Source organism: Malus sylvestris, chromosome 1, assembly GCF_916048215.2.
Source record: "Malus sylvestris chromosome 1, drMalSylv7.2, whole genome shotgun sequence".
Taxonomy (NCBI): Eukaryota; Viridiplantae; Streptophyta; class Magnoliopsida; order Rosales; family Rosaceae; genus Malus; species Malus sylvestris.
The window spans coordinates 25141956-25152515 of record NC_062260.1 but is presented as its reverse complement, the minus strand read 5'-3'; the positions used below and the strand labels follow the sequence as shown (position 1 = coordinate 25152515).

The window sequence follows — 10560 nt, the reverse complement described above, 5'->3', positions numbered from 1 at the left end:
TTATGTCAATCTCAAATACCAACTAAAAAAAACTTTAGTAAAATGTATAATTTCATTGCTTACTTCTGATTAAAGGCACCTTCTTTTATAAATTTTTGCTCAACAATATGAAAGCTAGGTGGGACCATATGGAATCCACTGTCTAAGGCTGCTCATTACTTGGCAATAAAGAAATATGCAATCTGACAAACTAAATCACCAACTTATCATCTTGAATTTGTCAATATGGTATGCCCCCACTTATACTTTTACGATACATGTCTATGTATGTCAATATGGTCACTGAGTTGTTGTTGTCATGGCCATCAATCATGCGAATACAAACATCCTTGAATCAAGGCTCTATGGTCTTCAAATTAGAGAAACTTACTTACATCCGGAATGTCAGGATGATGGCATCTCAAGTCATATAAAGCATTGTCATGTGATCAACTGTTTTACGTAACAATGGATTGTTGACTTGAAATAACGTCAGAGTGTCATCCTAGGTGTAGTTACTAGTTCCCCTACCCAAACAATGCTCATAGTGTTCAGTTTCCAATTTCTTCAAGCTTCGACAGAACTTGCTTGGAGTTTGGTCTAAATGATGGAGAAGGAGCACAACATGCCATAGCAAGCTGAAAGAATTTGAGAATCCTTTCTTTTGTGACGGGGATTTCTCCGTCGCCAACGCTGCTATTGAGAAGCAAATCTGGATGGAACAAGTCATGAATTCTATGTTCAAGCACTGCATTTCTCATGAAATCTGGCAAACTAAAATCCTCATCAGGAGTTGTAGGGTTTTGGTTGATGGGTTCCTTCCCCGTGAGAAATTCAAGCAAGATAACCCCAAGACTGTATATATCGGTCCTTTCGTTCGCATCCCTCATTTTTATCAGCTCAGGTGCTTTGTAGCCTTCGGATGCCGAGACTTCAAGCATTTCATGGCCAGCAGTTGGATTCAGCAGAAGATGGAGGCTGAAGTCGGATATGAAAGGGCGATAATGGTGACCCAAGAGTACGTTTTTCGACTTGAGATTTCCGTGAATTATCGGCTTTTCAAAGCCGGTGTGAAGTTGATCCAAGCCTTCGGCTATACCAACTGAGATCTTATAGATTATGGGCCATTTGTGAGAGTCAGGGTTGCTTTCTGCCATTGAAAGCAAAGATTGTCTGTCAATTTATAGTTCATGGGAGCTAAAAATATAGAGGCAAAGACAACTTCTAAGAGAACATCTCTAAATTTGGCAATGATAAGAAAAGATAGAGATGTCATTTTGCGGTATCCTAATTTAATCACGCAATGTCACATATGGAAAGTTAAAACGACTGAAAGTGTGTATCGGCTTGGAATTCCGCTATAATGACATCCGGAAGTTTCATTCCAACAAGCAATATATATATATATATATATATATATATATATATATATTAAGAAGGAAAGAAACCAATTATGGTTATACAACATGCACAAAGGAGATCAAAATTATGCAGAGAAAACAGAATAGTCGAAAGCAGAAGCAATCCAGACTCGAAAAACAGAACAGGTTTTTTCAAGCCAAAACTTTTTGATTTGATTCTTTTGAAGCACAATGGCAAACACACAAAATCCTCATAAACCAAACAAAAAAAGAGATTCAAGTTTCTTTCTTTTCATATTCTTGGGGATTTTCCCGGCAACCAAACAGAACAAAACACAAACTGATCAAACGAGGAAAGAGAAATTAGAATCATCACCTCTCACAAACTGAGCCAGATTACCGCGCCAATAAAACGGATGAATCAAAAGCTTCTCACCTCTCGGCCCTGCATAAAATCCCAAAAGAGGCACCAAATTATGATGCCTTATGCACCCCAAAAGCCGAACAACTTCCCCAAAATCTTGAACTTTTGCAGTGCAAACAGGCCTCAAAAACCTCAGCAACTTCACCGAGTTGCTGCTCTGCAACAGCGCCTTATACAGCGTGCCGTAGTTCGATTTTCCAATCACTTCCCCTGGGGCATCCAGAATGTCACAGATTGTTAAGTCCTCCCCATCCTGAAAAGTCACCAGCTCATCTGCCTCCACAACTTCCTCTTGCTTCTGCTCTGTTTTTTCCACATCCTTTTGCTCACTCTTTGCAGCTTTCTTGCAGTAAAAGATGAAAAGTAGGAAAAACACCAAAGTTGCTGATGAAGTCAGTGCAAGAATCAAATTCAGCACCTGGGTTCTGTTCATTGTGTAAAAAAAAGCAATTTCTTCATGTGAAACATTGGAGGAAAACCCAATTGAGGGATCTGGTTTTGATGTGGGGAGTTGAGAAGATGATAAACAGATTGCAGGTGTGCATAACTTTCATGGGGAAAAATTTAAATGCAAGTAGGAGTCAAGAGGTTTGGGATACAATTGTACTTTTGGGTGGAGGGTTGAGAAAGAGAGAGGGAGAGGAGAGAGAGAGAGGCGATGGAGTTGGAGAAGGGAGATGAGAAGATGAGCTAATATGGTATGGCAGAAAACTTGGAGGACAGATCTAAGCCATGTGATGTTGCACCTGTTTTTGACTCTTTGTTTTTGTGCTTTGAGTGTGTGAAAGTTCACTTTTGCCACCAAATCAATATTCCACATTGCATTTTTGCATGGACCTTGTGTCTTTTTCTGATTGATGTGCTAATGGAAGGAAGGAATAGTGAGACTTAGAAGCTGGAGACAAAAAGTAGTTGCCTTTGTAAAAAGTGGTTCTTTTCTTTCTTTTCTTAAAGCAAATGTTCTGCATTTAAAGCGTTTAAGAATGTTACATCTGTAAATATTCGAGGTTATACGTTTTGAAGTAAAGAGTATGTATTCAAAGAGTGTGAAAAACAACTTATATCTGCATCTGAACTATTGTGTTCGATTTTATTACATCACTTGCCTAAAATTGGTATTGATGATTAAAAATGTGAAGGGGTCAAGGAAGGAGAGATGTCACATCAACTATGGTATGAAATTTTTAGCTGCAAAATCGTTACAAAATACAAAATACGCGTATTTTAATTTCCCTTGCTTTGGAAGCAAATTTTGGCATTTTGTTCATATTTAACAAACAAGCTACAAGGTTATTGTCATTTAATTAAATTATTGGGGAGAGTAAGAAATTGGAAACCTTTTTCAGATCCATATTTGTTCAATTATTGTAATTTAACAATATTAAAAAAAGAAAAACAATATTGACACATGACCTATAGATTAGATGAACTTTGTTTGCTTTTGAATTAGTTTGGTATGTTTGTACACCAAAACAGTGGAATAACTGATAGGTGTATTATTGTCTATATTTTCATGTCAATTATCCTTTGGTTTTGTTAAAGGATTGGTCTTAAAAGAGCCTTATTATTTTTCTTTTCTCAATTTAGCCACATTGTGCACTAAAGACGTTTTTTATGATAATTGACTTTTTAGAGGAGTTTTAATGCATGACCAATTGGCGAAGGAAACTAAGAGTTGGAGATCATTTTGTTTGAATTTCATATATTTTTCATGAAGCCAAACATTTCAATTTTGCAAATCATTACCGCGAAAATTACATTCCTATCATAATTGCGCACTTGTAGGAGATTGAAGATTTGAAGACTTTCGCAATTTTTATGGTGATGTGACATATATGCTTGGAAATATAAGATACAGATACAAGTTTCCTATTTTTTTTGAATTTTCTAGAAGGTGGAACGACCGTAATTTGGCGTGCAAAGTAACTTAAGTGTTTCCCAAGTGAAGAATGATTCTTTCCCAATTTGTGTGTGATGATTCTTCACTTGTTTGTGCTGATGTTGTTGAAGTTTTTGTTTCTTTTTAGGAGGGTTTTTACGAGACCTTTTCGAATTTTCTAGTATAAATAGAGTGCCCTAAGTTTATGCATAAGGAATACTAATCAACAACATCAATTGGATTAATCAACGGATAGTAGTTGAGAAGCTAGATTGGATTATTAGCCTTGTTCAAAAAAGAAAAAGAAAAAAAGATTGGATTATTAGCCGTAAATTCGGTGTCCTAGTGTCTTCACATCTTAATCTCCAAAACTCGTTTTCATCGTTGTCTTTTGCTTTGTTACTTTTTCATTCGTTTGTTAATTTTAGTTTTGACCAATCCTTAAATTCAATCACTCATTTGTTTAGTTAAGTTTGGCGTAACTTTACGTTTAATTGATTTTAACGCAATCCTCGTAGAATCAATGTCTTACATGCATATCTTTACTACAATTGAGTCATGCGTTTGCGAGTAAAAATTAGTTAAAATTAATCTATTATTTAGGTTAATTTAAGTACACATCAATAACTTAGGGCAGAAGGAAATCTTATGGTTTTTTTGGTACCACAATAGCCTATTTTATTAAGCTTTCTACAATATATATGAAGACTAATTTATATGAAACAAGTTCACAGTTACGTGGTGTTTCAATTCAATAATGTATTGACACACGTAAATTTTTTTCAACTTAATAATTTATCATTGAACTAGAACGCTACAATAAATACATATTGGATTTTTTTATTTTTTTGGGGTCAAAGATACAGATTAGGATTTTGCTCATTATTAATTTGTAACTAATAAAGGCTAAGCGGCGGTTGGAGTCTATTTGTTAATTAACGGCAGGGATTGATGCGTTGTTCGGTGGCCCCCATCACCAAAGTATGTGGTGTGTTTTTTTTTTTTTTTTGGAAGTTAGTACGTGATGTTTTAGGGGCCCAGCTTCTTCATCAAAATCAAACGCGTAGGATCTCCCCACCATGTGAGACACGATGTTTCGTCAAAGAAAAAGTCAGACTCTACGGATACGTGTACGACATGTATTGGACGATTAAGTTAAGAATGTACCTAAACTCGGATTTTCATTGTTGAGAATTCTGAGATCTTCAAATCATGTCCGTTGATCAGTTTTTGACAGATATTGTTCACATTTAATTTTAAATAAAAGTATCTATAATAATTTTGTATCGCACAATGTACGATGAACGAATATAACTTAAGAATCTCTAGGATTCTCACAAAAGGATCCTCATTACATAAATTCGAATTCCCTTAATGAATACGTGTACAAATTCTTTTTCAGCTGTTATGAGGGTCCGAATAGGCGAACCAGGACCGGGTTTGATTACGGGCGGACTAGGAGGAGGATCCGCTTTGTTAGCGGTAGGGAATGGTGGGATCTTTGGTATAAATACTTTTGAAACAAATCCGTAGTAAAACTGCAGGTGAATCATATAAAAAGACTTGAAGTGCTTTCGGCAATAAGCACACGTGCTTTTGATACCCATAAACATTTTTTTAAAGTGTTTTTAGTCATTTTAAAAGCTCTTTCATAATAATACAACTCAGGAGACAAGTGCTCATAATAGTGGCCCTTTACAATTCCAAGCATCCAAAGAACTATGTTGATGCACAAAATCAGCGAGGACTTTGGTACAACAGAAAGTGTCAGGTTTTGTGACCTTCGCTTGGTTGCTTGGTTGCTTCAGTCACTAGTGAGGATAAGTACGTAAATGAATAGAGACAGAGAAGCAAACACAGGATGTACGTGGTTCACCCAGATTGGCTACGTCCACGGAGTAGAGGAGTTCTTATTAGTAGTGAAGGGCTTACACAAGTACAAAGGATCAAGCTCTCAATTTAGTGAGTTCTTGTGAATGATTTAACACAAAATGGCATTAGGCAATATTGTGGGGGAATGACCCCTATTTATAGAAAAACTTGTAGCTTTGTCACATTGACATGTGTCATGTTGTGATTGGTTCTTGATGTCGACACGTGCTGCGCTCTGATTGGCTTCTAATCTTGACACGTGTCGAGTAGTGATTGGCCTCCTGGTCGGAGGGGAACTCTTCTGGGTCCTTGACAGTATAGCGTTGGCCGGTGCTCGGTAGTTTCGGGATTGGTCAAGTATGGTACAAACAGTGCTCCCCTAAGTTCCCGAGTGAGGGAAACTCCTCGGTTGGGGACTTGCAAGATCCAATCCCTTGAGTAATCACGAAACTTCTAAGTACCGAAGTGTGGTCTGATCTTCATCTGCCCTTCTCTGGAAGTACCTTTCCTCCATCCGGGAATGGTGTACTTAGCTGATGTTGACGCACAAGGTAATGTATCAATTTCACTTGAAGCTTAGTTGTAGTTTCGGGCTTAGTCAAGTGTGATACAAACCCTATAGTAGGAGTCCCCCAAGTCGCCGAGCTAGGAGATCTGCCGAAAGAGGTGACAGACAAGGTAAGCAGTCAAACTTCCAAGTAAGCAACCCAGGATCAGAGGTTTGACGTCGGCTTCCGGTTGATTGTTCTCATTCTCCTTGTCTCTCATTCAACTGCCAGGATAAGGAGAAGCAAATGGATAAGAGATGATATGAGATACTTTTGCTTTTGAAGAAGTAACTTTCCACAGGCTTATTCTTGAACTGTGCTGGAGGGTTTTCTGGTGCCCTTCAGAGTATAAGGCCGACTCAAAAATTTGAGGGTCAAAACAAGTCCATCAAATCTAGAGTACGTTCGACCTTGATGATATGGGATACTTTTGCTGTTGACGGAATAATGAATGTGGTATGGAAAGGTGTCGTGCTGTAGTGATCTGTTTCAGCTCACCGTTGAACCTTCTGCTTCAATCTTTTGCATGGCAGAAGTGGTGTGCAACCTTTGCATTTAAATGGTCCTTCAGAACATTCCTTCATAGTGACTCATCCACGCTTGGCAGCTTCAGTGTAAAGAGCCAATATCTGATCAACTGTCATGAGGTATTTGCCGGTGGAATTCGTGACCTTGACAGCAGTTGAGGATGAGTACTCGAGAGCAATGCTAAGTAAGCAACCAGGCAAAGGCTCCAGGCAGTCAGTTCCAAATTGGAGGTTTGATTTCAGGTTCCGACTGACTGCTCTCTTTCTCCTTGTCCTGCAGGTGTGGACAAGGACAAAGACAAAGATAGGGAGAAAGCATGATATGGGATACTCTTGCTTTCGACCCTGATGATATGAGATACTCTTGTTCTTGGTGTGGCTTATTTGCTGAGGTATTATCGGGGGGAAATAAAGCTGAGTATTTCGAGAGGTTATGTTGAGGGTGCCTTTTCGAATGCGAGAAAGGGTTGAGCATTTTTGCAGGTTTGCCTGTCCGTTGAGGAGGGAGGTCAATGTATATAGGGATTTCCCAATAACAAGTAGTAATGCTATTCCTTTACCCTTCTTGGTCACAGCAATGTAGTGGGAGCTGCCAGCTTCACGTGTTTTAATTTTGTCAGAGCACTTTGAAAAAGTGGTATGTGGTATCTGGAAAGCTGATGTTACGTGTGAAGATTACAGACAAGCTTTATCTAAGGAAATCTGGCTCTCGAAGTTCTGAGAGTTGTGCCTCTTCGGTTTTCGAACAAGCAATCCCGTCGAGGATCTGACTCTCGAGATTCGGAAAGCGGTGCTACTCCGGTTTTTTAGAAAGTAATTATGTTGGGAGTCTTTTCTCGAATGTGAGTAAAGGTTGGACGTTCTTGCCAACCTGTCTTGCCGCAAAACCCGGAGGTCGACACACATAGGGACTTTCCAGTTGTCAAGCAGTGGTGCTGTTCCTTTACCCTTATGGGTAATAGTAGGGTAGCTGGAACTTCGAAATTCTCGTGCCTAAACTTTGTCAGAGATCTTTGACAAAGTTATATGTGGTACCCGAGGAGTTGATGGTGCATATGGAGAGCGGTGATTGAACAGTAAGATTCACGTGCTTTCTACTTCACCAGAAATCTTCGACAGATTGCCCGTAATTTCCGCAAAGCTGAGTGTGCATGTGACAGGTGCTGACGAGGCTGAAAAAGCAGGTGCTTCTTCGATTTCTGAGATCGGCCCTCGTGGTCTCTGAGCAGCCCAGCTTTTGAGAAAGCAAACGCCTCTTCGATTTCTGAGATCGGCCCTCGTGGTCTCTGAGCAGCCCAGCTTTTGAGAAAGCAAACGCCTCTTCGATTTCTGAGATCGGCCCTCGTGGTCTCTGAGCAGCCCAGCTTTTGAGAAAGCAAACGCCTCTTCGATTTCTGAAGCTCCGTCGAGTGCAGATTTTTATAGAGGCTGGCATTAAGTTCCACAGCACACTTGAATCTCTACCAGTAGAAGCTCATTTCTTGCACTTCTAAGATCTTGATTTGTCTGACCTCTTCCTTCTTCAACACATTTGAAAATGTCTGGACCCTCCGACCGTCGTTTTGACTTGAACCTTGGAGAAGAGACAGCCACGCCTTCTCCAGACAACATATGGCGCCCATCCTTCATATCCCCTACTGGTCCTCTTACCGTTGGGGATTCTGTGATGAAGAATGATATGACCGCTGCAGTGGTGGCCAGGAACCTTCTCACTCCCAAAGATAATAGACTACTTTCCAAACGGTCTGATGAGTTGGCTGTTAAGGACTCTCTGGCTCTTAGTGTTCAGTGTGCAGGTTCTGTGTCTAATATGGCCCAACGCCTATTTGCTAGAACCCGCCAAGTTGAATCATTGGCTGCTGAAGTGATGAGTCTCAAACAGGAGATTAGAGGGCTCAAGCATGAGAATAAGCAGTTGCACCGGCTCGCCCATGACTATGCTACAAACATGAAGAGGAAGCTTGACCAGATGAAGGAATCTGATGGTAAGGTTTTACTTGATCATCAGCGGTTTGTGGGTTTGTTCCAAAGGCATTTATTGCCTTCGTCCTCTGGGGCTGTACCTGGTAATGAAGCTTCAAATGATGAACCTCCAATGCCTCCTCCTTCTGGGGTTTTGTCAAGTACTGAGGCTCCGGATAACCACCCTCCGGTGCTTTCTCTTTCTGGGGCTCTACCGATTGCTGAGACTTCCCCTAAGCAACCTTTGTGAAGGCTCCCTTTTGTTTGTTTATTTTGACTCATGCATATGTACATATTTGTGGCTTATCGAAAATATTAATAAATAAGCTTTGCTTCATTTCAACATATTGTGTTAAATACACCAAAACCTTCTTCATAAAGCTCTTTGAATTTTTGCTTTTGTTGAAACCTGTATTGTTGAAGCTTTGTGAGTGAAGCATGTAGTTTGAGGTAGTGTTCCCTTAATTTCCCGAGTGAGGAAAACTTCTCGGTTGGAGACTTGAAAAATCCAAGTCACTGAGTAGTCACGAACTTTTGAGTACCAAGGCGTAGTAGCATATGGTGGGAGTCCCCCAAGTCTCTAGTCGAGGGAGTTGACGAATGAGGTGTCTTGCTAATAGTCCATGTCGTAAGTACCAAAACTTCATTCTTTTGTTTTCTAAGTGGTAGCCCCGGACTTTTTCTTCATAGATTTTGTTTATGAAGGTTGCTAGGCCCGAATAAGTGGAATTGCAGAAGGTGTAACCGTTGGTGCATTAACATCATAATGGAAGCATCACAATGATGGAAGCATCACAATGATGAAAGCATCATAATGATGAAAACACCATAATGATGAAACATCATAATGATGTTTCTTTGGTGGAATTGTTTTTCATTTCCCCTAACAACCGGAATTGTTTTTCAACATAACACCATCATCTGTAGGTCGAATCACAAAGTTGTCTTCATGAAAGTTGTTCGTTAATTCCTTAACTACAACATATCCAAATTGGAGAGCCATCGGAGCAGTACAACTCCAGAAATCCAGGTATGATGAGTGACTGGTTATTATTTTTCTGTCAACCCGTCAGATTTGTTGTGAGCTTCGAAACTCCATTTTCTCTTGTTCAGATCGGTATGCTTTCTTCATTGAAGTTGTTCCTCAGCTTGTGAACTACAACATATCCAAATTTGAGATCCCTCGGAGCTGTATAACTCAAGAAACTCAGGTATGATGAATGACTGGTTATTATTTTTCTGTCAACCCGTCAGATTTGTTGTGAGCTTCGAAACTCCATTTTCTCTTGTTCAGATCGGTATGCTTTCTTCATTGAAGTTGTTCCTCAGCTTGTGAACTACAACATATCCAAATTTGAGATCCCTCGGAGCTGTATAACTCAAGAAATTCAGGTATGATGAATGACTGGTTATTATTTGTCTGTCAACCCGTCAGATTTGTTGTGAGCTTCGAAACTCCATTTTCTCTTGTTCAGATCGGTATGCTTTCTTCATTGAAGTTGTTCCTCATCGACTCTTTCATAACATATCAAAAATTCAGGATGAACTAACGGTTAAATATTTCCAGATCTTCGAAACATCACAACAGCTTCGAAATCTGCAAGAAGCCGACTATCATGTTTGGAGCTTCAACACTTTAATTTCCGTCGCTCAAACAGAAATGGTTCCTTCTTGAAAGTTGTTCATATGCTCAAGAACTATAGGGTGTCCAAAATTCAGCTCCATTGGAGAAGAGCAGAGGTTGCAGAAATTTGATAGATGAAAGGAGGCGGAAGAGGGAGAGAGAGAAAAAGTCTCCTGGGTTGGATTTCTATTTTGGGGCAGATTCCAATTTTTGTAGCACCTTCATTATTGATGAATTGCTTGTACTTTTGTCCATTATGAAATTTGGGACTTTGGCTTGTTGTTGGATCTATTATAATATGTTTGAGAACATATATAAGTGAATAAATAAGAAGGAAAATTTTGGGCCCTTGTGGGTGTAAAACAAAAAATGTTTATGTTTACC

General features: G+C 39.5%; 2 protein-coding genes across 5 annotated transcripts; one reads left to right on the top strand and one right to left on the bottom strand.

Annotated features, from left to right (window-relative positions):
- Nucleotides 1–33: 33 nt before the first annotated feature.
- LOC126630425 (putative kinase-like protein TMKL1) lies at nucleotides 34–2557 on the bottom strand. Its single transcript, XM_050300561.1, has 2 exons — nucleotides 1717–2557; nucleotides 34–1129 (listed from the first exon to the last, which is right to left on the bottom strand). The coding sequence occupies exons 1-2, from the start codon at nucleotides 2195–2197 to the stop codon at nucleotides 531–533; spliced, it is 1080 nt and encodes a 359-aa protein (XP_050156518.1). The 5' UTR covers nucleotides 2198–2557; the 3' UTR covers nucleotides 34–530.
- A 3999-nt stretch (nucleotides 2558–6556) lies between these two features.
- LOC126630248 (uncharacterized) lies at nucleotides 6557–10524 on the top strand. Of its 4 annotated transcripts, none has more exons than XM_050300358.1 (2): nucleotides 6557–9582; nucleotides 9847–10524. In XM_050300358.1, exon 1 carries the CDS (start codon nucleotides 8128–8130, stop codon nucleotides 8800–8802), a length of 675 nt encoding a protein of 224 aa, XP_050156315.1. In that variant the 5' UTR covers nucleotides 6557–8127; the 3' UTR covers nucleotides 8803–9582; nucleotides 9847–10524. The 4 variants fall into 4 exon arrangements, with proteins under 4 accessions (XP_050156315.1, XP_050156311.1, XP_050156307.1 ...); XM_050300354.1 differs by having other exon boundaries at nucleotides 6557–9763; nucleotides 10120–10524; XM_050300350.1 differs by having other exon boundaries at nucleotides 6557–9763.
- Nucleotides 10525–10560: the final 36 nt, after the last annotated feature.